Raw genomic sequence first — 24,248 nt, 5'->3', positions numbered from 1 at the left:
TCTTCTATCGATGGGGCATCAATCTGGCGAGTTAGCAGCTTGGTGAGTGTTGACAGATTTTTTTAAGGACAGTGAGCTTCCAGGAGGTCATGCCTAGATTGGCTAGGAGAATGGATTTCGAGATAGTGAACGGGTTTCCTCCCAGACGGTTCTGCACCGCAGAATCCAATATTCCATTGCCAGAAATTTGTTACATCGAGAGGTAAATGCAGAGGACCAGATTTCTGAGGCATATAGTGGTATGGGTGTGAAACATCTATTAATGTATTATCCGATAAGTTTGGTGTTGTAACAGCTTGCGAGCTCCTGGCGGATAGCTCAGAACTCAGCATAGGTCTTCTTCTTTGCCTTTAGCAAGTGTTCCTTGAAATTTAAGTCTTCATCCCACGTTAGTCCCTGGTCAGTATGAGATGAAACTTTTTGGACTGTCTCACCATAAACTGTAACTCGAATGTCATTCTTGACCTTCCTCTTCGTGATTGTCATGTGGGCTGACTGAGGGGATGTACCATCGTACACCATGGGATGAACTAGGTTCATCCCATGGTGTAAACATTGTTTCCTACAAATGATGCATATTTCAAGATGATAATACTCCAAACCAGATGTGCCCAATCATGGTTTGAAGAGTTTCAATAGACGGAAATCAAAAAATCGAACAAATTCATCTTGAAAGTTAACGCTTATCGGATGCAAAAGGCCAATTATCACTACAAGCTGTATTCTAATGACTTTCCATCACTCATGGTTCAATCATATCTCAACATACAATAACTACCAGACTCGCGAAATCTCTCTTCTTTTGTTCTACTTTCTATTACCGCTAGACATGCTTTCTTCGACATATTTAATCAGAAGTCAGCCAGAAGAATCCAAATTTTTACGATAGGTGAATGAATTGATATTGATATCCCTTTCTGAGCATGTATAGTTCGAGAACAGCGTAATAAAATTAACAAAAAAGCTTTTAGTAAGTTATGGGAAGAATCTTTAGCAATCTTAGGGATATTAAGTTTATCTTGCAAGTCTGTAAATGGTGGCAAGCCCTATTTTAGAAAATATGTTCTTTTATACTCCAGCACGGCCACAAAAGTCAGTGGAGATTACAGCAAATTCTTTTGACAAGAATACGGGCCAACCCGGATTCGAGCTACAGTTACTGAAATGGCATGTATATCTATACTTTGCGCTTTCTACTCGGCTATGTTAGCGATTTCCTCCGCTTGCTCTCAGGATCTAAATGTTATCAGGATTAGAAAGATTTATCTATATGTTATCAGGATTATATCGTTCTACATATTACCATGATTAGAAAACATTTTTATTTAATTTCTCTCTACAAGAAGAGGTCACTAGGCTTCAGTCTGTTGAATAAATTACTAGATGGATCGTAGATTGTATTTTCTTTTATAAAAAAATGTTTCTCTTACAATGTCCCAGACAAAAAATTATTCACCTGTGTAATTTTTCAATTAATAATGTCCAACCCCTCCTTCAAAACGAATAATTTCTTGAATTCCAGGTGGTAGGGATTCAGCTAGACCCCTTAAACAGCTAATCTCAATATCAGTCCATTCTGAAAACAATTGAGCCAGTAATTCATTGAGGTTTCGTAGATGGTGTTGTGTTTTCACTTTGCGTTCGGTCCCATACGTTCTCTGTAGGATTTAAATATGGTTATTTGGTTGACCAATTTAAATATCCTACCATTGTCTTGTGTTTCTTGTCCCAGTTTACAAAAAAAAGTGCAACCTGATCATCCAGAATACATGGACAGCCAATGTGTTCATCCTGGATGGCATTTCAAAAGCGGACCCAGTTCATAAAAAACAAAACAGACACACAAAATTCGTTTTTTTTTTATTCGTTAGAATGAAACAACACGTGAAGAAGTGTTTCAAAATATTTCAGTTTCCTGTTTCAAAATTTACTTTGAAATTCGTTATACATTGATGGGATTCATTCCAAATGCAAATGGTAATTCTCAGATTCTTTCCTTACTCACGTATGGCGGGATTATCTCAAGGAATATTTGTCGAAACATGTAGATCGGATTTTCATTTCTGTAAAGGGAATCGAATAAAAATATCCTTTCCAACTAAACCACTCAATTCCATTTCCAAAAGATAAATGGCGACCATTTAAATACAGACCATTCAGGTTGGATGTATGACAGAGATAGTACCACCAAGCACCTTTAAACATTTTTGCACAGTTTCCAACGAATTTGTCGTTGTCTCTGTCTTTGGTGGAAAACTGCATCCCGTTGTGAAACCAAAAGGAATCCCCTGAAAAATAAACAAATAAACAAATATACAAATTGGTGGTATTTATAAACAGGAAGGTTATAAAGCCCTTAGCTATTTTGAAAAATTAGACTGTGAAACGAAGTTTCAAAGAACTTTTAACAATCAAGAATAAAGTTTAATGGTTTATGATATTTTAGGCTTGCAGATCCCTCAAAAAGAAAACCAAACTATTATATTAGGCCGCACGAATAATTAAATCCATGTGTGTCTTATGTCTATTAATTGCGTGTGTTCTATGGTCGATTTGTCTGTTTTGCTGAATGAAAAACCCGTTTCTTGGGAGAACACCTTGTTACTACGCCTGAGATGCAGATCCCTCAAGATGGTACCAAAATTACAAGTTTGGTACCGTCTTGTAGTTCTCTTTTAGTGCTTAAAGATACTCAAATAATACCTACTACACTCGCTGGGCAAAAAATCTGTAGTCTCGATTTACAATTTTTTGCCCCAATAGGGTGAAGCCTGAACTTGATGATGCCATACAGTTAGACTCTCTCTCTTGTCTACCGCTCAAGTTGCTGGAGGTGGTATCACTGTAGAGAGCATATATGTTCTGTCGGTACGGACTGGGTTCACTCACATCGTTATAAGATTGTTGTACCTCCAATGCGAATCTGTTTGTCCTATTGGGCAACTTCACTCTTCAATGTTTTATTTTTACGCGGATTGCGATGGATTCGTTCAAGGCAACAAAGCAACTGTTGATCTTGCAAAAGTTGTATCTGAATGGTTCGAAGAACATTGCCAAGATATCCAACGTTGGCCGCTTAATACTCTAGATCTGAATAAGATTGACGATGCCTGGGACACGCTGGACAAGGCAGTTCGGCTTCGCAGTTCTTCAGAAACTCCAGTACAGCAGCTGATGAATTTTCCTGATCGACGATTACTTAAATTTTAAGCGGGACTCCTCTGACAGCTAGTGGAATCAATCTCAAGACGTATACGGCTATAATTTGGGCAAAAGGTGGTCCTACTGGATATTGAATAAAGATTTATACTTTTTTGGCCATTGAGCGTACTAGTTACTACGAAAATTATGTTTATAACCTATTAATTACTGTACATTCTAACTTATATACGTTTTATTTTTCTTTTCTTACCGGCAGTTCCTCTATAAGGCCCAATATGAAGCTTATAATTTCGATCTTCGTTGTCTATGGCAAAGTCCTCGTAAATGGCATAGCGATGCTTTCCTTTTAAGTCTTTCATGTCAAATCGCAGAGAATATTTCTTCTGGTGAGTTAGTGCAAAAATATTGTCGTTGCCTATAAATCAAAAAGTATAAAAACACAGATGTCTATTAATAATATCAATGTTTTTGTGTTGGACAGCTGGAGGTGCGTATAGAAAAATAATCTTACCAAGCCAAAAGTCTTCCGTGATTAATCCAAATCCTTTTTTGTAAGTCTTCCAATCCCTATAAAAATAATCTTTAGGTTTGCCATAGTTACCTCTTCTTTGAATGACCTGGAAAGAATATATGCGTATCAAATAATAAATTTCATTTAAAAATGTTCTGGTTGTAAAAACATACAATATTTTATAGGGACTTACGATTACGTTTATTAATTGTAATAAAAATACGAGCAGGGTAATTTTAAAAAAGTTTTTATTAAACAAAACAGCAGAGTACTCTCACTAGCAAGAATAAATTGTATAGCCAAGTTATACCGGCTATAAGGGCATCAGATAAAACACACATACTAGCCAAAAAAAAGGAACCTTTATTCAGCATCGACTCGGGCCACTTTTGTTTCGAATAACAGCAAGCGTGCTGCACAGCATGGATTCTAAAATGTGTTTCAGTGCGTTTAAGTCTGTAATTATTCATCCAACACATTCCCAATAGGACTGAGATCAGATGAATGTGTGGTCCCAAGGGATGATGGTGGAAATCTCTGTCATTCTCCTAACCAACCATTCTTGCTCGATTCCACACGGTATACTGTTGCGTTGTCATCCACAAAGTGGCCATAATGTTCAGGATAAAAATATAACATTGCAGATTTAATAGAAAATTTAGCACTCCTTGGATGATTCGACCGTCCCCCGGTCTCAACTTACCGAGACGTGCTAAAAAAACGTTCACAATACCTTCAGATTCTTGGGTTGTCGTAACAAGGCAAGCAGAGTCCATCGCTTCATGGGGTTCTCGCCACACTCTCTGCCTACCACCATCGCAAACCGAGGTGTATCGTGGTTCTTCTGATCACATGGCTTTCCTCCATTGTTCCACTGTTCAATCACGATGGTCTCAGCGCCACTTCCGGATTTCTCTATTTACACTGAAACAAATGGCTTTCGAATAGGCGGGCGACTGCCAATACCCAATTTCTTCAATTCCCTAAGCATGGTACGGGTAGAAACAGGGGGGGAGGGGGCAGTTCTGGGTTTGGTTGAATTCGGATGTTATTTGCTGCACGCTGGATGTCCATTTTTCTGATCAGTTAGTCTTTCAGAGTACGGTGGCTTCTGCCTCATTTGAGATGTGGAACAACCGCTTGTTTTCCAGTCAATAAAAACCTTTGAGATGGATGCGTTTGAGAAACGAGTTATGTCTTTAGTTTCTTCAATCGTGGCTCCTTTGGCCAAATTTTCTTTGGCACAAAATAAAATCCATATACACTTAAAGGACAAAATTCGTGGGATAGCTGGTTCCTGGGCAACGCGACGCTGTTACCCCTCTCGCTAGTGGGCAAACCCACCGCTTCGCAGGTATATAGGTACACTGCATCACTGCATTCACGTAGATAATAATGCGATGTCAGTATGGATAAACGTCGTGAGTTAAAAGACTTTGAAAGAGAGATGATAGTGTGTGTCCGACGCATGGGTCACTCTATCGCGGATGTAGTATAGAAATTGCATTATCCACATTCGACAGTATGAAGAGTGTATTGGGAATCCGGAATAAAATCTCATCGTGGAGAGCGCTATGAGCAGAGAAAGGTGTTGGACGAACGTGTCAGTGGACGAGTGTCTCTCATTGTTTCAGTCAACTGGAGAGCAACAGTGGCGCAAATGAAAGAGGGAGGTGCCAGAAACATCTCTACCAAGACCATCAAGCGATTATTAGCTGTTATGGGAACAGCCCGACTCACCAGAGTCCCATTGCTAACACCACGACACAGGACTCTACACCTCAACTGGGCGAAAGAACATCGGCACTGGACCTTGGATGATCGAAGGCGGGTCTCCTGGTCCGATGGGTCCCGTTTACATTTATTTCCAGCGGACAGGAGGGCGCGTATCTGGCTAAAACCGCACTAAGCTATGCACCCTTCATCTCAACAGGGAACTGTTCAGGCAGGTGGACGGTCGGTAATGGTCTGGGGCGTGTTCAACTAGCACACGTTGGGACCTCTGGTACGTCTACACGCATCTCTGAACTGTGTGGATTACGTGTCCATCCTTGCAGATCATCTGCATCTCTTCATGGTCACCGTGTACCCACAGGGCAATCGACTCTTCCAGCAGGACAATGCGCCTTCCCACAGAGCCGCAGATTTTACCACCGTGAAATAGCCTCCCCGTTCACCGGACGTAAACCCTGTGGAGCATATTTGGGATGGTGTGGAAAGGTCTGTTTGAGCTTTAGATTCTCCACCCTGATGCAGCATGCATGGATGGAAATACCTGTGGAACGCTTTCGTGAACTAGTGGACTCAATGACTGCCCTTATCCGGGCGAATAGCGGGCCTACCCGTTACTAAGTTGGTGTTCCATAATTTCTGTACACTCAGTGTACAGCAGTTATAACGGCTATAAAGGACCCAATCAATTATTCATCAAATTCTTTACTTTTTTCTGCCTAGAGAGTAGTATTTACTGATCCACTTACTGTCCATCCTCCTCCGTCAGTATCCATATCACAATAAACATTTATTCCACAGGTTGAATCCCTGTACTTGGGCCAGATGCAATACGGCCCGCTTTTATTGTGGCCACCGCGCAAAATATCCTCACAGTCCTCTGGTTTTGAAGTTGGTTGTGCTGTAAAAAAAAAAAAAATCAATTTATTTATTAGTTTTTGACCATTTAAAAAAGTTTAATTAATCTCATTAAATTAAGTTATATATATTTAATTTTTAATTTTCATTATTCATTTTATTAGTAAATTAATAAGAGGAGTTTACCTCAATATAGTACGTGGAACACTTCCGTATGATACCCTCCAGAAATTAAAACGGAAAAAACGAAAAAATCGACAACTTACCGGTACATTAAAGTAAAATATAAATAATTAAATAATCAATTTAACACAATTCAAAATCAATTCAAAACAATTAAAATTCAAATTAACGCAATTAAAAGAATCTAACGAAAATATTCAAAACGATTTTCCTTCCTGAAGCTGACAATGCTTTTCGACCGACTGTCGTGATCACAGGAATGAAAATTACCGAATCAGGATAAACCTGCACCTTAAATAGTGATTATATGTCTTCGCGCATGCGCGTAAAGGTCCACGCATCGGAGATCAAATATGGCCGCCGAACATTAACAGAATTCTCGTGTAATTTAATTTCAATGGTTTCTGCAATTAATAGTCGCGTATAATTACGTTGAACGTTAAGTATTTTGGCCTCGTTAAATAAAAAAGTATGTTTTTCGTTAATGGCATGAAAGGCTAATTCTGACGCTGCTGAACGAGAAGCACGAACAGAGGCTTCGTGTTGATTTACACGGATATTAAGAGAAAACCGCGTCGAACCCTGATAAGACGAGTCGCAATCACCGCAAGAAATGTTGTATACCAGATCATTAATTTGTGTTGCGAACGCCGAAAGAACCGAGCGATTGTTCAGTATAGTGTGTAACTTCCGTATAGGCCTAGCTATAATTTTAAATTCGGTATCTTTAAAGAATCTGTTAAGCTGTTTGTGCCACTGTTCAACATATGGGACAGAAATAAAGTATTTTTTGATATTACTATTGTTGATTGGTGCAGTATTTTGTATCCTATCCTTAGCTTGTACCCTAATTCGATTTATTGTGTTAATGGGATAACCCCTGTTCAAGAATCTGCTAGTTAATATTTGTATTTCTGAGTCTAAAGCAGAATCCGTCGTTGAATATTTATAGGCATTTAGAAATTGATTAAAGGTAATCGATCTTTTGTAGGTGAACGGGTGATAGCTGTTATAATGTAGAAGCATGCCGGTGTTTGTGGGTTTTCGATAGATGCTAAATTGTATTTTGTTCGAGTCCCGGGTAAGCGTGAAATTTAGAAAGTTTAATGACTTAGTATCCGTATCTTCCCTTTCCAATGTAAATTTGAGTCTAGAATGAATATTGTTAAACGAATGTAAAATATCTTGGATAGTACTACTATGGGTAATAACTAGAACATCGTCTAAATACCTCCCATAGTATGTGATACGGGGACGAAAAGGTGTCAAATGTATCTGCTCAATCGTTGAGAGATAGATCTCTGACATTAAGCCACTCAGGCTCAAACCCATTGGTAATCCAAAAATTTGTTTGTACACCTTGTCTCGAAAGGTGATGTAGTTAGCCTCAACTAATAGTTTAATTAAGTGAAAAATCTCCTTTATAGGCAGCTTCGTATAATTAATCGGTGTCGAGTTTTTATTTAACATATCCCAAATAATATCTAATGTGTATTCAACGTTTACATTCGTATATAATGATGTAACATCTAATGAGAATAAATTGTCATTGTCGCCGAGTCTACAGTCTTTAAGATTATTAAATAATGTATCGTAATTCTTAATCCCAAATTGTATAACCTGTCTAAAAGGTTTTATAATGTTATATACATGTGTGGCTAAGGCTGAAAATGCCGAGTTCCTGTAGGAAACAATAGGTCGAATCGGAAATCCAGGTTTGTGTAATTTTACCTGACCAAAAAGTGCAGGAATATTGTATGTTCTGGACTTCAATTCCTTCAACTGAACCATAGTAATGTAGTCGTTTTTTCGATATGTGGTTAACGTTTTATTGTATTGATTTACCAAATTGGTAAACAGTGTCGGGTCCACTTCACAATAAGTGGAGGTATCAGACACAACTGAATCTAACTTATTAATATAATCATGTTTATCTAGTATTACCACTGTGTCTCCTTTATCTGCCCTCTGTATAATAATGTCCTTATTTTCTCGAAGTTCTCGTAAAGCTGAACTGTCATGTGTATTCAATTTAGGAAGTCGCGTTTCTTTTATGTTATTCACTACTTGGTTAACTTGTTGAATAAATACATCTTTTTGTGGAACACTACGAAGTCCAAATTCAATATCAATTACGCATTGTTTTTTTGGCAGCTTTCGAGGTGGTAAATTATAATTTAATCCTTTGGATAAAAGTGAAATCTGGTCCTGCGATAGTGTACACGAGGAAAGATTTGTAACCTGTTGATGTGTCGGTTCGTTGGATACTGGGTGAGGGGGTGTTCGTGAACTAGCCGACATATTCTGTGGTAGTGCGTTATGTGTCTGTGGGGGGGAGGTCACCCAACTCGTGTGAACTTGGTCGCAAGCTCGTGACAATGTGTTAGAATTCGTATGAACGTGTCTTGAACTATTCGATAATGTTTGCAACTTATTAACGTGTCTGTTTTTTATTTCTGAGGCTTGTGCTTCCCGTCGCAAATCTATGGAGGTCTTCAATACAGACCAATCGTTTGGATGTAGATAATTTTTTAATTTATCGCGAAGCTTCCTAACCTGGGAAAGGTATTTTTGTTTATCCGAATATCGAGACTCCTCTTATTAATTTACTAATATTATTATCAACGTAGAACATATTGAGTATTACAGCTCTGATTCATACTATCTAATTATTCATTTTATATAATTCTATATAAGTGTTCAATTAAAACACTTAAGGTTTTTTTTTTAAATATATAAATTACTTTTACTTAAGCCACAGAAAAATTATACACACAACTGTAACAAAGAGCAAACGAAACGAAACTAGTTTAATGTTTCCTCCTGTGGTAAAGAAAGAGAAACAAAGTAGACACTGATTTATTTCTTCAGATGGAATATTTTAGCCTACCTTTAGAGATCGTCCTTATCTGATGATACTTGTCCATTGATGAATCCATCACAACTTCAATTTCAGTAACTTGGCATGGAGAGGAGTCCGAATCATCAGAGGCTGATGATGTGAATATGAGAACGGATAAAACAATCAATTTCTCAATGATTGCTGGACTGTCGTGGTGTAGAATATTCCATCTGGCCATTGCAAAACTATATTAAAAGAGTTGAATGCTTTAAAGTAACTTTCATATTAACATAATATTAAGAAATGTTGTATTTCAAATTGAACACTGGTGTCCGACTAACGCAAGCGCTGTATGAAAAGTCACATAGCTAAATTTGAGTGAGCAGCTCGCTAAGTTGTGAGGATAAAAAAATAGAAAGGTCAGCTTTCCTTGCATGTATTCTTAAACAAATTCGATCGTTGATACAAGTACTGGATGGTTTCTTAATATTTCTAGATTGTAAAATGATAATTATTTTAAAATGTGTCAGATTTTAAAAATGAAGAAATGAATTTAAAAAAATAATAAAAAATTAGTTCCGCATTAAGATCAGGCAATTTAAATTTTCATATAATTCTTTTCTTAATTTTAGTGTTACCTATATACGTTATAACCAAAGCTAAATATTTAAATAAAGTGTTTTTTCATTAAAAACTGTTTTAAAATTTCTTAGCACAGGTTTTCTAGGGCAATTACAGTCTTCCACTATATTTTAAAAGTTTAACACTACAAAGTACTCACCACGAATAAAACATAGATCCTTGTTGCCGAATCTGCTTATTAGTTTCTATCCACTTTCAATAATAACTTTGAAGTTAGAGCATCCAAAAAATTCCAACCACTAAGTTGGACCAACAATCATAACACATCTAAACTTCCTGTAAACGGAAAAAAATAAATAAAAATAAAAAACATAACCCAAACTGCATAGTCATTATATATACGAGTTCGTGCTTCCTTATTACAAAAGCAAGACTAATGTTTTCCATCAGCTTCGCTGTAAAAATATTATTGGTAAACATGTTTATAAGACAGAAGTTCAATGTAAAACAGCAAAAGTCAAATAAATAATTATTTACATCAATCTCTGGTAAGAGACCTCATAAATTTTCAACGTAGTCTCCCCCCCTCCCCTGCAATACACTTCTTCCATAATGAAACTCAAATCTGGATTTGTCCAGAAAGATTAGAATTCAGGATTATCTCCAAAACAATTGTGTACTTTAAACGTTGAGTTTAAATTATGGTAAAATTTTGTGATAATGACCAGCTTGTTTATAGCAATATACACTGAAAGGACATTTAAATAGGACCACCTAACTAATATCAGGCCAGGATTCTGGGAACTAGCACTGCTTACCATTTGGACATATGGATTGCCATGCTACCTTCCAGTATCCCGTAATGTTTGGAGAGCTCTGAACTGTCCCACAATGTACCAGACTAAAACCTGGGCCAATGACAGAGGGTGAGTTTACTTAACTCCTCGGAGAGTTCAATAACCGATTCCTCCAAACATCTAACCCAGTGCCACGACGCATTATCCTGCTGGAAGATAACAGATAGGATTCAGAGATATCTGCAATGAGCAGTCAGGGAGGATACGGGTCGACCGTCCGAAGGTACGTTTACAGTGGACTCAGGAACACCAACAGTGGACTGTGGAGGATTGGAAAAACATTACCTGCCTGACGAATTCCGGCTCTTGCTGTTTCATGCTGATGGGAGTATCAGTATATGGCGAAAACAGGTAGGTTCCATGAGTCCATGGACCTATCCCTCCAGATATCAATAAAGCAGACTAATGGTAAACGCAACCGTGGGAAACAATTAAGTCGGCAATTGAAGTAGCTCTGTGATACGTTTTTGACACCTTGCTGAGTCCACACCACCACGAATCCAGACTGTAATGAGGAATCGTGGGAGATCTACTCGCTATTAGGAGGACGTAGCTACTAAAGCAGTCACTCAGTATACACAATTGTAAATGGAAATTCGTGCAGCCTTTGTGCATTACTAAAATAATGGTCGAAAGCTGTTTGTACAAGTATTGCCCGTATACGCTGATGTAGGAGGTATGATCAAAAAGTTGGGACTGGTTTTGAATCTTAAAATTTCTACCTCGTTGAGATTACCCTTGTCATAACATGTCTAATATCTCATCTAGACATGGTAACTCATGATAAGCTCCAGTTTGTCTACATTTAGAACTAGCGGGCGTTGAAGAGAAGGTTTCGTCGCATTTTAAAATTAAGAATTTTACTGAGCAGATAATTTGCATAAAATATTGTTTCAAATTAGATAAAAGTATCATAGAAACTCCCGAAATGTTAAAAACAGGTTTCGGAGAAGATGCTCTATATCGTACGGAGGCTTTTCAGTGGTTTTAAAAGTTTAAAGAGAGCCAGTTGTCCATTGAAGATGGACAACCGTTGAAGATGATCCACCGTCTGACCACTCATCAATTTCAAAAACCAAATAATCCACCCACTTGCATTCTTGATCTGATGAGGAATGATCGACATTTAACTAGATGAATCGGAACCAGTATACCAGGTGACAGGGGCACAAGTTCGAAGAAGATCTAACCGCACGGAGTAATTCATATGCAGAAGGGACTGCCGGCCTTTGTCTTAGAAGCTTTCAAGAGTATTCAGAGTTGGAGGGAACAACTGTTGGATTACTAAGGCATCACGCGGCTGTCTGCAAAACATTTAACGAAATTTGTAAATCGTATCTTCATTTCTGTAAAAGGGGAGTGAATAATAGTATCCTCTCCAACCACGTCATTGAATTCCATCTGCAAACGTTGAACGATAACCATTTAAATACAGTCCATTCAGATTAGAATGATGACAGCTATTGTACCACCACGCACCTTTATACTGATCTGCACAATTGCCATCTTACTTTCATTATCTCTGTCTTTGGTAGAAAATTGCATCTGGTCCTTATTTCTAAAGGAATCCTCTGAAACAAAAAATAAAACATTAATAAATATGTAAGCAATGCACTCAATAATCACTGAATTTTGATCATCCTGTCCATAATGGACTATACCACATAGCGAGTATAAAAAAGCCGAATAGCTTTTGTGCACTAGAGCAGTGGTAATTTGCATCTGGTTGTGCAAGTCAAAGTGAAAAAATATGAGTGATGGGACGTAGTAAAGCTATCACGGAGTTTTAAAAGGGACATGATTGTGGGAGCTCGTGCGTCGAGTGCTTCCATAGCGGCAAGACTTTCCGGTTGCTCACGGCCCACTGTGATTAAGGCGTATAAAGAATGGTATCGAACATATCAAACAACTTCCTACAGACAGAATTGTAAAGGATTATACAAGTTGAATGTTCTTGATAAGCTAAGGGTGTAACCCGTTGCACGGGCTCAATGGCAGGTCACTGTGTTACACTTGACATCTCAATACGATATGAGGATTGCAAGAACAATATCCTAAATTATGTTGCGCTGCACACTCAGACGTATGGGGTTCCACAGCAGACGACTCAAGAGACACCCTCTCCTCACCACTGATCAACGATGCTGTCGAAAATGATCAGCGGTGAGGAGAGGGTGTCTCTTGACATCAATACTGTGCATAGTGTTAGGGTCAGGCACCATCTGTTGTTTCCCACATATATGCCAATGCTGTGGTGTCAACAACACGCAGGTTGGACATTAGAGGATGAGAAACGAGTGTGCACGCGGGATGAGTGCAAATTCCTGGTGCAACACGTCGACGGACGCCTTCGTGTTTGGTGCAAGCAGCACGGGTCCATGGATCCATCGTGCATGGTGCTCACTGTCCAGGCAGGTATTGGTAGTTGTTTAATAAGGGGCATGCTTTGCTGGCAAGAACTACATCTTCAATGAAGATAATGTGCCGCGTCACACACACTGTGCACGAGTGGTTTGAGAAACACAGTGAATATATCACCCATCTTGATTGGCCTCCAAATTCGCCTGACCTCAATGCAATTGAACACGTGGGATGTTTTGGAGTGGGAAGTGAGGCTTATGAACACACAACTATCATCTATTTCAACTTTGTTGAAAGCCTTGCAGGCAGCATGGATGCAGATCCTTTACGGGTGTCTTCAAACATCTAGTGGAGTAATGCCCAGGTGAAGAACGGCTGCGAACGGTGGCTCCAACACAGTATCAGATAGGTGGTCAAAATCCAATGTGTATACATATGGGCCGTTACAAAAAGTTACAGAAACTGCATGTGTCATTCCGAAATATACGAAATGAGCTTGTGTGGTATGGTATTGTACTTCCAAGCAGATGGAAGAAAGGTGTACTGATACTAGCCCAGATGTGAATGATCCCTTGCAGCTTAAAGATATTATACAGTAGAATAGCAATACCTCGTCTTGCATTTCATGTTTATAACAATTCCTGGAAGATTTGTTATACAGTATTTTGGAAATTGAACAATTAAACAATTCTACCATGCTTGGTTCGATTTTTAAATAATGTAGGTTTCTTTTTCCAATGTTTTTGTTTTTAATTATTTTGATAGAAGAATGAATCAGTGTGTGGGTGATTAACTCTGAATAAACTGTCCACAGCTCTCATGAGCCGAAGTTTCGTATTTCCTAAAAATATACAGAGTTCAGTCAAAACATTGTGATTCCCGTGTCCCCGTGCCGACCATTGCTGTTTAAGACCACGATCCAACGAACCCTTCTCTGTATGGACTGACAGAGTAGACGTGCGATCAAAGGATCCAGGCTTACGATCACCTATCGCCGACGACGCCTAAAGTTTGCATCTGACAGGTGTCACAGGACCATTGACTTGACCACTAAATAAGTTTCCTTTTCCGATGAATCGCGTTTCCTGCTATGCTGTGTGAACAGTGGAGGGCATGACGACAAACTGCTGAGAGAAATCACTTCGATGCCCCGGTCCAACAGAAACAGGCAGTGTTTTGGTATACGGGACATTCTCTTGGGAATCTCTGTATATTCTCTTGGAGTCCACCTGCTCCTGGACCGCACTCTGAATGCGAAAAACTACCTGTCCATTGTGGCTGATCCAGTGCACCCCCTTCGTGGTGGATGTCTTACCAGATGGCACAGATGTGTTGTTGGTTGTAGTAAAATTTTACACGTATTAGAAACTTAGGCCATATTACACCGTATATAATATGTCTGTAAATTGCGTTTGTTCTGTGACCGATTTGCCGTTTCCTGGACGTTGGTGTTCTTGTTATTGGATTTTAGGAGCATCGGCGAGTAAGGCCATGTTGCTCCGTGTATATTGGCTGTAAATTGTGTGTATTCTGAAGTCGATTTTCTGTTTTCTGGACGAAAAACCATGCAACCCTCGCTTGAGATCGACTAATTCAGCCACGTTGTGAAAAAGATCCATAAAAATTCCTCTCGCCATTGAAGGTAATCCGACTCAGGTCTTTTCCACTCGGTGTGGGGAGGACAGCAATCCTACCAACTATGCTAACCACGAGGGCTTTCCAGGAGGAAAAATTATTCTATCTTCACCTGAGACGAACTAACTCAGGAACGTTTTGAAAAAGACCAATAAAAATGACTCACTTCATTGAAGGGATTCAAACTAAGTTCTTTTCCAGCTGCTATAGGGAGGACAGTGATCACACCAACTGTGTTACCCACTAGGATGTTCCAGCAGGATAATGCGCCATAGAGCATCTTTAGAATTACTTGGATTCGACAATTTTGTCGTTTGGATCATCCACCAAAGAGTATCACTTATCCGTGAGACGCAATTTTGGCGACATGGTACAAAATACTTTCTGCAACGTTCACACGCATTATAGAGTCCATACCGTGAAGTGTGGCGGCAGTATTAATGGCGAGAGGAAGACCCACTGTTAGTTGGAAGGTCATGATATTTTCACTGGGCAGTGCATAAAAGCTGATTCAGTTTACATGGAAATTTGATCTATGATTCCAAGCCAGAAGTCTTCCATGGTTAATCCAAATCCTTCTTTATAGTTCCTTCAGTTCCTATAAAATCATCTACAGTTCGGAATAGTTACCCCTTCTTTGAATAACCTGCAAAATAAACATGCCTTAAATAACAAAAAAAAAAAAAAAAAGAGACGAAATTCTTATATCTTAACTGGTGAGTACTCTGGTTCAACAGGAGGACCTCAATTACTGGAGGTGGACGGGGTAGACTCGATACAAATTTGTATAGGTTATTTTTCAGGAGGTTGCTCTTCCCCACTACAACACAATGAGAGGGAATTTTACAGGGAATAAATAGAGTGTAGGTTAAGAAGAACTTATCTTGTAAATAGCTTTAAAAATCCAATAAAAATAAATAAATACACTGAGTGGCCACTTGTATCAGTAGCTGCAGCCCTCTGTTCTGAAAAAGCTGTAGAAGCGAGAGGCCAATAGTCGACAAGACTTGTGTGGTGTATTGCAGCTGGTGACCCAAACACGTTCCACTCTGTTGTCATGAAAATAAGTAAAGACGTTAGCAAGTTATGGTTAAAGTGAGCTTAGAAACGCAACAGGGGAGAGTAGGGTTTGTAAAAACCTTTCCTCGTCTGACGAATCCAAGTTCTTGCTGTTTCACGCTAATGGAAAGACAACCTGAGTCCATAAACCCATCCTGCCACGTGTTAGCAACACGTGCTAGTCTTGGCGATGTTATTGTGGTGAACACTGAGGCCCATGACACCAGTGGAGGAACCTTTAGATACCACAGGTTATCTGCATTTCTTTCTGACCATGTGCATTCCTCCATGGCCGTTGTGCATCCATCTGCAAAGGATGTTCTTCCAACAGGACAAAGCACCATGTCACGAGTCCCGAATTGTACAGTGATGGTTCGGAAACATGAAAGTGAATTTAGCCTATGGCAGTGGCCTCTCTAGTTACCAAAGGTCATTCCAACTGATCGAGCACTCGTGAGATGACGTGGAACGAGCTCTTTGGAGTATAGATCCACAATAATCTATTGGCACATACTGCGAGATGCAATTTGGTCAACACAAATCAGCATCCCCATGGGGCACTTTCGATGACTAAAGGGAATCTAGTAGTTTTTAGGCAGGTGTACCTGATAAAGTGGCTTCTCGGTGTACAAGGCTTTTTAATAACCCTAAAACGCTTGAAAGCCTTTTTAAAAAGATACATTTTTCTCTTATTTTCTGTGTAGAGTACAATAATATACACTATATGTTAGTATTTTCCAATCCCCCCCTCTCTCTTGAATAGTTCAGAATCCCTCTGGAAGAACCGCGTACCCTTCACAAATCTATGTTGACAATAAACATTTGCTCCAAAACACCAAGCCAGATGTATCCACTCATAGTTTGAATAATAATAATTTATTTATCTCTATTTTATGTTACACGTTTTTGAGAGATAACAGCAAAAAGGGAGGGAGAACACATAAGCCAATGGGTTTTTAGGGGTGTTCCCTTAAAAACGATGAATATACAAATATACAATTGAAAAATATACTTCTATGGTTATGAAAAAGGACCTGAAGAGAGGGGGAAACTCTGGTGTCTTCAGTGTATTGTAAACAAAGTCCGCCTCGGCTTTCTGTAGCAGTTGGTAGATGCTGAGGAGTCGCACTTCCTTTTATCTCGAACTAACCGATGCATTCCAGGGAAGGCCCAAAACGAATGCATCGATTGAGAATGGAGTTGATTCTTGCAAGGTTTTCTTGGCTGGTGGTACCCCATGAGATGATTCCATAGGTGAGGTGCGGCTGAATTAAAGAAAGGAATCCTTGTCTGAGAAGGGAAGGAGACACCTAGGCAGAGGCCCTGACGAGTATTCCCGCTAGTGACGAGGTTTTCTTTCGTAGGATTATCATCTGTTTTGCTCAACTTAGCTTATCATCTAGCCAGATTCCGAGAAACTTGGTTTCATTCACCCTTTCAAGTTGTTTTTCTTTGTATATTACGTCTACATTTGGTGGTTTTTCGTTCTAAACACCATGTATTTTGATTTTTCTGTATTCAGTAAAAGCTGATTCTTTCGAAGCCAACTATGCATCACAGAGAGCAAGGCAGAGATTTTGAGTTGAAGCTGATTAGGGTCTTTATCTGTGATCAGGATGGAAATATCATCGGTATACGCTACTAGGTGAGAAGATGGAAGAAGAGAGAGAAATTCATCGATGTAAAGAACAAATAGGATAGGTCCAAGAAGTGAGCCTTGAGGTACTCCCCTGGAGAAATAACAGATGTCGGAGTATGATTTATTTGTTCTTACGACAAATGGACGATCAGTAAGGTAGTCTTCAAGGAGAAGGTTAATTTTCCCTCTCAAGTCAAGATTATTGAGTTTGTTAAGAAGAATATCATGGTTTATGGAATCGAAAGCTTTAGATAAATCAAAAAAACAATGCTGTAGCATAGTGACCCTTTTTCAAGACTATCAATGATCCCTGAGCAGAAGTCGACAATTGCAAGGTCAGTGGATCTTTTACAGCGATAAGCATACTGTTGTCGATGGATGAGCTGATTTTATTCAAGAAAACCCATGAATCTGCTATGAAGAATTTTTTCGAATAATTTTGAAAAACTGAGAGTAGAGCTATTGGACGAAAATTGTTGATAGAGTTGCAGTGTTTCCGTTTAGGAACAGGAACAATGACTGTTTTTTTGAATTTAGACGGGAAATTACCAGATTGAATATATACTTCAATGGCGTAATAATTGAGCTAAGCACCTTTTTCAGCAGAGACGGAGATATTTCATTAAAGCCAGGGACTTCCTTTTCTTTCAATCGATTCCCTGCCTCTAAAATCTCTTGATCGGAGAGAGGAGCGAGAAAAAAAGATTTTCTGATTGAGTATTTGGCAGATTCTCTCATTTCATTGTCTCTGGAGTTAAGTTCGTCTTGAAAGAGGTTATTCACACTTGAAATAAAGTGTTTACAGAAGGCAGTAGCTTTTAGCTCTTCATCTGAAATGAGTACCTCGTTTTCAACTACATCTCCAACGTAGCTCCGTGATTTCAGTTTCCTTCCCGGTAATAGTTTGTTCTATTATGATACCTGTAAGTTAAGAACTATAGTATTTTATTTTCTCTGACCGAATGCAGTCAGTGACTTCTTTTCTGTACGTTGTGTATTTAATTTTATCTGCCTCGATTCCTCTTGCTCTAGCAATTCTTGCAAGGTTGTCTTTATCTCTACTAGAAAATGTTCGATAAATCATCGATAGGACACCATGGGCCTTCCTTGCAACCTGTCTACAATGCTCCGAGAACTCCATGTCTGACCGTATCCTAACTCCCAAGTCTCTTTCCTCCACTACTGGTTTTAGTTCGACTCCACAAAGTGTATACTATAAGTTATTTTCGGATTTTTGTTGCCCAAATGTAATACCTTACACTTTGCTGTATTAAAGCATAGCTGCCTTTTTTCTGACCATCCCCGAAGTCTTTCTAGGTCACTCTGAAGACGCTATGCTTGACCGTTATCATTAACTACTCTACCAATCTTTACATCATCTGCAAATTTAGACATCATGCCCTCTATGATCCTTTCATCGATGCTACTTAGGAAAATCAAAAACAACAGTGGTCCCAATACTGATCCTTGGGGAACACCACTTCTTACATTAACCCAATCTGAGGAATAGCCATTTATCACAACTTTCTGCCTCCTGCCCTGTAGCCATCCTGCTATCCATCTAAGGATTTTCCCAGTGATTCCAACCTGTTCCAGCTTATAAAGTTACCACTCATGTGGGACTGAGTCAAATGCTTTGCTGAAATCCAAATAAACAATGTCGAAATTATTCCCTAAGTCCAGCTCTTGAGTGATCCCGTTAAAATAGCTAACCAGATTTGTTAAATATGATTTAATTTTACAAAACCTTGTTGTGTCCTTCAGAATTCCATTTATTTAAATAATCCTAAATTCCACACTTGATCATTGCCTCCATGATATGATTTTCCCTACTACAGAAATTATACTGACCGGTTGGTATTTTCCCACTACACTCTTAGAACCACCCTTATGTATTCGAGACACATTGGCACGTTTCCAATGCAACGGAAGCACTCCCGAGTCCAGTGATGCTCTCATAATTAGCCTCAATGGTTCAATGCACTTGCTTGCCGCCTCCCTTAAGATTAAAGGGTAAATGCCATCAACCCCAGGAGCCTTACCGGTCTGTAGAGTCGAACGTGTTTTCATTAAATAAACATGTGAAAAAACAAAGGGTTTTTCTTCAGTAAATATCGATGCAAATAACTGTTGAGTTCGTCTGTAACTTCAGCTGGGATATCTAATACTATCCCACGTCCATTACATAAGGGTCCGATCTGGTTTGTCCTTTTCTTCTTGGCATTAATTCCCCCTCTTTTACGAGATGTAAAAAACAATGCCATTTCACCTACTTCAGTGATTTTCTACTAACTAAAATGATACTATGCACTTAGTTGTTCAATTACCAAAACGTTTTTATTCTTTTATATTTTTTTAATATCGAAATAAAGAATTTCTATATTTAAGAAAGGTATTAAGTGGGAAAATGTCATTATAATAATACACCGTGTATTCTTTAGTGTATATCGTGTATCTTGCAAGTATAAAAATGATGGTAGGTCCTACTTTAGAAAATATGTTCTGTTTATACTCCAGCACGGCCACAAAACTCAAAGGATTTGATCCACAGTCAACTGAAATTGGTTCAAAACAGCAAAGGTCATTGAGTTTTCAATAATTCATTGAGTTTTCATAGATGGTGTTCAAGGTTTTCTGTAGGATTTAAATGCCCTACCATTCTCTTGTGTTTCTTATCCCAGTTTCCAAAAAAGAACAACTGATCATCCAGAATATTTGGATAGCCAGTCTGATTCATCGCGGTTGCATTTTCAAGTAGCGAACCAAGTTCACAGAAATGAAACAGAGACAAAAATGTTTTTATTCGTAAGAATGCTTCCTACAACACATGAAGAAATATTTTAAAATATTTCAGTTTCCTCAAATTTACTTCGAAATTCGCTATACATTTATGGGATTCATTCCAAATGCAAATGGTAATTCTCAGATTCTTTCCTTACTCAGGTATGGCGCGATTATCTGAGGGAATATTTGTCGAAACTTGTAGATCGGATTTTCATTTCTGTAAAGGGAATCGAATAATAATATCCTTTCCAAAGAAGCCACTCAATTCCGTTTGCAAAAGAAGCATGGCGACCATTTAAAAACAGACCGTTCAGGTTGGATGAAAGACACATATTGTACCACCAAGCACCTTTGTGCAGTTCTGCGCAGTTGCCAACGAATTTGTCATTGTCTCTGTCTTTGGTCGAAAACTGCATCCCGTTGTGAAGCGTAAAGGAATCTCCTGAAAAATAAACAAATAATATATACGTACAAATAGATGGTATTTATAAACAGGATGGTTATAAGGATTGGTGCCGACTTGTAATTCTTTTTTAGATTTTAACCTATTAATTGCATTTTAACTTATCCATGTTTTATTTCTTACCAGCGGTCCCTCTATAAGTCCCAATGTGAAGCTGATAATTTCGATCTTCGTTTTCAATCGAAAAGTCTTCATAAATGGCATAGCGATAATTTCCTTCCAAGTCTTTCATATCAAATCTTAGAGAATATTTCTTCTGGTGAGTTAGTGCAAAAATATTGTCGTTGCCTATAAATGAAAAAAATATAAAAACACAGATTTCTATTAATAATATAAATGTTTCAGTTTAAAGCGACAGGAATTAAGCTTTGAATATAGATCTTTGGATTAAATACTTCAGGAATAGAGATTAGTTTCTCTCAACCAAAAAATATTTGATTATGAATCCATCAATTGGATTCTTCTGGTTAGATCGTAACACCTTGTCTGGTTTGGATGTACTCCAATCGTGGTAATTTATATTAACTTGATTATGCTGTGATTTTTTTTGTATTGGAGAGCTGGAGGTGCGTATAGAAAAATTATCTTACCAAGCCAAAACTCTTCCGTGATTAATCCAAATCCTTTTTTGTAGGCCTTCCAATTCCTATAAAAATAATCTGCTGGTTTACCATAGTTATCTCTTCTTTGAATGACCTGGAAAAAATATACGTGTATTAAATAATACATAATAAATTTCAAAATGTTCTGGTTGTAAAAACAAACAATATTTTATAGAGATAAAATATTATATAATAACATGTCAGCCTACCCTTAATTATATACTGTACTCAGTCTACAAACTGCCACAAAACTGCATTCATGGTGAAGGTGACAAAAAGTGCCATGCATTGGAAGCCACTGGTACAATAACAAGTTTGAACAAATTTAATCATCAGTTTAGTATTGTTAAAACCTAGTAGATCCTATTCCACCACAGTTCAGATAGAATTTATTTCTTGCTTCTTTGAAGTGAAATGATAGCTCCAGTTTGTTACACAGCAGCATTTTGGATTGTTGGTGGGTATATGTCATTGGACCACTGACATACACTTCATCTGGACATTAAGCAACAAATAAAAATACATGGTAGAACCATAGCTCCAGACTCGTCAATGGACTTAGGATTCAAAAGGTGATATCTCACTTAGACTTGGGGCTAAATTGGAATGACTTTCTCCCTACCATTTCTAGATTATTTTGCATGCTCGAAAGCAAAAACGAACCGGAAATATGAAAATTGGTGTTTGAAACCACTGAGATGATTTCTGTTAGACCATGATCATGATTCATGTGTTTCAAGAACAAACCAACCGTGGAGACAAACTAGCCAGAGATTCCATGCAGGCCAACCATGTTGACGGTCAAATGGGAGAAGAGGAACATGTTGTCCAGTGGAACTGACTTAAGCAACTATATAGAGCAAATAACTAAGTAATACAACACAAGGATGATTCTTTCGTAGTTGTGTATTGCAGCTCAGAGCCCACCGGAGTACCCTTGCTGAACCAGTCACAATTTTAGGGTTGCCCAAGAAAGTACTCACTTGTAGTGTGCCACGTCTCTAAACTGCATCTATCCGCTGGTCGGTTTCCCTGATTTCAGACAATAAACCCCAAGTTTCCGGGAGAAAAAATGGGGGAAAAACTCACAATCCTCATTGTGAGTTTTTCCCCTTTTTCCCCTTAACAGTATCTCACTGAAGATTTGCACAGATTTTTCTTTTGTTGCCACCAAAGCACCTTTCAACGCAACGCTCTGTATAATGGGGCTGCAACGGTGTAGAACTGGTTCAGCTAGCAAGAGTACCTTCCTTCCATGGCCGCAGTCTACCAATTTCACATCAATTGGACATGTGTTAGATCCAGATGGTCGTTCGTCACTTGGATTCATCTCACGGCAATTGTGGAATACAATACAGTGGGCATGGGCTCCCACGTCAGAGGGCACCGTCCAGCACCTCGTGGCATCCGTGCCATGATGTATCCAGGCCGTGCTAAGCGCTAAAGGTAAGGCAACCAGGTACTAGGTAAGTTTGCTAATATAAAGCTATAATGAAGCGTATACCCTACTTGTCCCCATGAAAGGGGAAACCTTGCTCACATTGGGGCCGAATTAGTCATTCTCGAGCAACGGAAATTCCAGCTTTTCATCCCTTAAACAGGCCGCCAAATATACACACACACAACACACCAGTGCTTAGTGGCCATATTTGTCTTGGCACAAATTTAAAGCCTTATGCTTACAGCGGTTATAACGGATATAAAGGACCCAATCAATTATTGGTCGAATTCTTTAATTTTTCTGTCTAGTGAGTGTAGTATTTACTGTACGATTAAACTTACTGTCCATCCTCCTCCATCGGTATCCATATCACAATAAACATTTATCCCACTGGTTGAATCTCTGTACTTGGGCCAGATGCAATACGGCCCGCTTTTATTGTAGCCACCGCGCAAAACATCCTCACAGTCCATTGGCTTTGAAGTTGGTTTTGCTGTAAAAAAAAAAAAAAAAGAGAGAGATCATTTTATTGATTCGTTTTTGATATCATTTAGAAAAGCTTAATTAATCTCATTAAATTAAGTTATTTAATTTTTAAATTTATATGCTTTTATTAATAATTCGTCTGATCATTCTTATTCATTTTACTTATGTCATAGAATAAATTACACACACAACTGTAACAAAGAGCAGATAAAACGAAACTGGTTTAAAGTCTCCTTCTGTGGTAAAGAAAGAGAGAGAGAAGGAGACGCCGATTTATTTCTTCAGATAGAATATTTTAGCCTACCTTTAGAGATCGTCCTTATCTGATGATACTTGTCCATTGATGAATCCATCACAATTTCAATTTCAGTAACTTGGCATGGAGAGGAGTCAGAATCATCAGAAGCTGATGATATCAATATGAGAACGCATAAAACAATCAATTTCTGTATGATTACTGGAGTGAGTGGGTGTAGAAAATTCCATTTGGCCATTGAAAAACTATATTAAACGAGTTGAATGCTTTAAAGTAACTTTCATATTAACATAATAATATTTCAAATTGTAATAAGTTCATTGTAATAAGATCAAACAACACTTCCTTCTTAACGAGTTGTCTCGGTAGTGCAATGCCATCAACTAGTTTTGAGGGTGAAGTTTGTTCTTCTGTCAGAGTCAATACAATTGAATTAACTAAATCCTTTAAATCTTGTTTATCGAAGAGATTTGATCAACGTTTAGAGTCATATATTTTTTCAGCTGTACCCACACTGTGCGTTTTTTTTTTTATCTCTATTTGATTCATTTTTTTATTGTTCCTTTTTTTTAATTTTTTATTGTTTCTTTTTTGATTTTATTCTCTTTTTTGACAAGATCTTATCTTGAAGTTTCTCTCTAACGATAAAGTATAAATAAAATGCTGCTTTAAAATAACACCAAACTGGTGTCCAGCTCACGCAAGCGCTGTATGAATAGTCACATAGCTATAAATTGAGTGAGCAGCTCGCTAAGTTGTGAGGATAAAAGAGAGAAAGGTTACCTTTTCTTGCATG

General features: G+C 38.4%; 2 protein-coding genes across 2 annotated transcripts; both read right to left on the bottom strand.

The window, feature by feature from the left end:
• Positions 1–2,016: 2,016 nt before the first annotated feature.
• LOC150082710 (techylectin-5A-like) lies at positions 2,017–9,525 on the bottom strand. The gene is made up of 5 exons (XM_090378246.1): positions 9,336–9,525; positions 6,154–6,305; positions 3,674–3,779; positions 3,413–3,577; positions 2,017–2,288 (listed from the first exon to the last, which is right to left on the bottom strand). The coding sequence occupies exons 1-5, from the start codon at positions 9,523–9,525 to the stop codon at positions 2,017–2,019; spliced, it is 885 nt and encodes a 294-aa protein (XP_090234372.1).
• A 10,762-nt stretch (positions 9,526–20,287) lies between these two features.
• LOC150082709 (techylectin-5A-like) lies at positions 20,288–23,733 on the bottom strand. Its single transcript, XM_090378767.1, has 5 exons — positions 23,501–23,733; positions 23,052–23,203; positions 21,258–21,363; positions 20,791–20,955; positions 20,288–20,646 (listed from the first exon to the last, which is right to left on the bottom strand). The coding sequence occupies exons 1-5, from the start codon at positions 23,688–23,690 to the stop codon at positions 20,375–20,377; spliced, it is 885 nt and encodes a 294-aa protein (XP_090234893.1). The 5' UTR covers positions 23,691–23,733; the 3' UTR covers positions 20,288–20,374.
• Positions 23,734–24,248: the final 515 nt, after the last annotated feature.

Source organism: Mastigoproctus giganteus, chromosome 7, assembly GCF_048544385.1.
Source record: "Mastigoproctus giganteus isolate SK-2022 chromosome 7, ASM4854438v1, whole genome shotgun sequence".
NCBI lineage: Eukaryota > Metazoa > Arthropoda > Arachnida > Uropygi > Thelyphonidae > Mastigoproctus > Mastigoproctus giganteus.
The sequence above is the reverse complement of the archived record's forward strand: the minus strand, read 5'-3'. Positions and strand labels throughout refer to the sequence as shown.

Excerpts from the sequence above, each read along its gene's own strand:
- LOC150082709 (XM_090378767.1), bottom strand. The coding sequence starts at position 23,690 with ATGGCCAAATGGAATTTTCTACACCCACTCACTCCAGTAATCATACAG. Across the intron at positions 23,204-23,500 it reads GATAAGGACGATCTCTAAAG|CAAAACCAACTTCAAAGCCA; the intron begins GTAGGCTAAAAT and ends TTTTTTTTACAG. Across the intron at positions 21,364-23,051 it reads CCGATGGAGGAGGATGGACA|GTCATTCAAAGAAGAGATAA; the intron begins GTAAGTTTAATC and ends TATTTTTTCCAG.
- LOC150082710 (XM_090378246.1), bottom strand. The coding sequence starts at position 9,525 with ATGGCCAGATGGAATATTCTACACCACGACAGTCCAGCAATCATTGAG. Across the intron at positions 3,780-6,153 it reads CTGACGGAGGAGGATGGACA|GTCATTCAAAGAAGAGGTAA; the intron begins GTAAGTGGATCA and ends TATTCTTTCCAG. Across the intron at positions 3,578-3,673 it reads CACGGAAGACTTTTGGCTTG|GCAACGACAATATTTTTGCA; the intron begins GTAAGATTATTT and ends TTTGATTTATAG.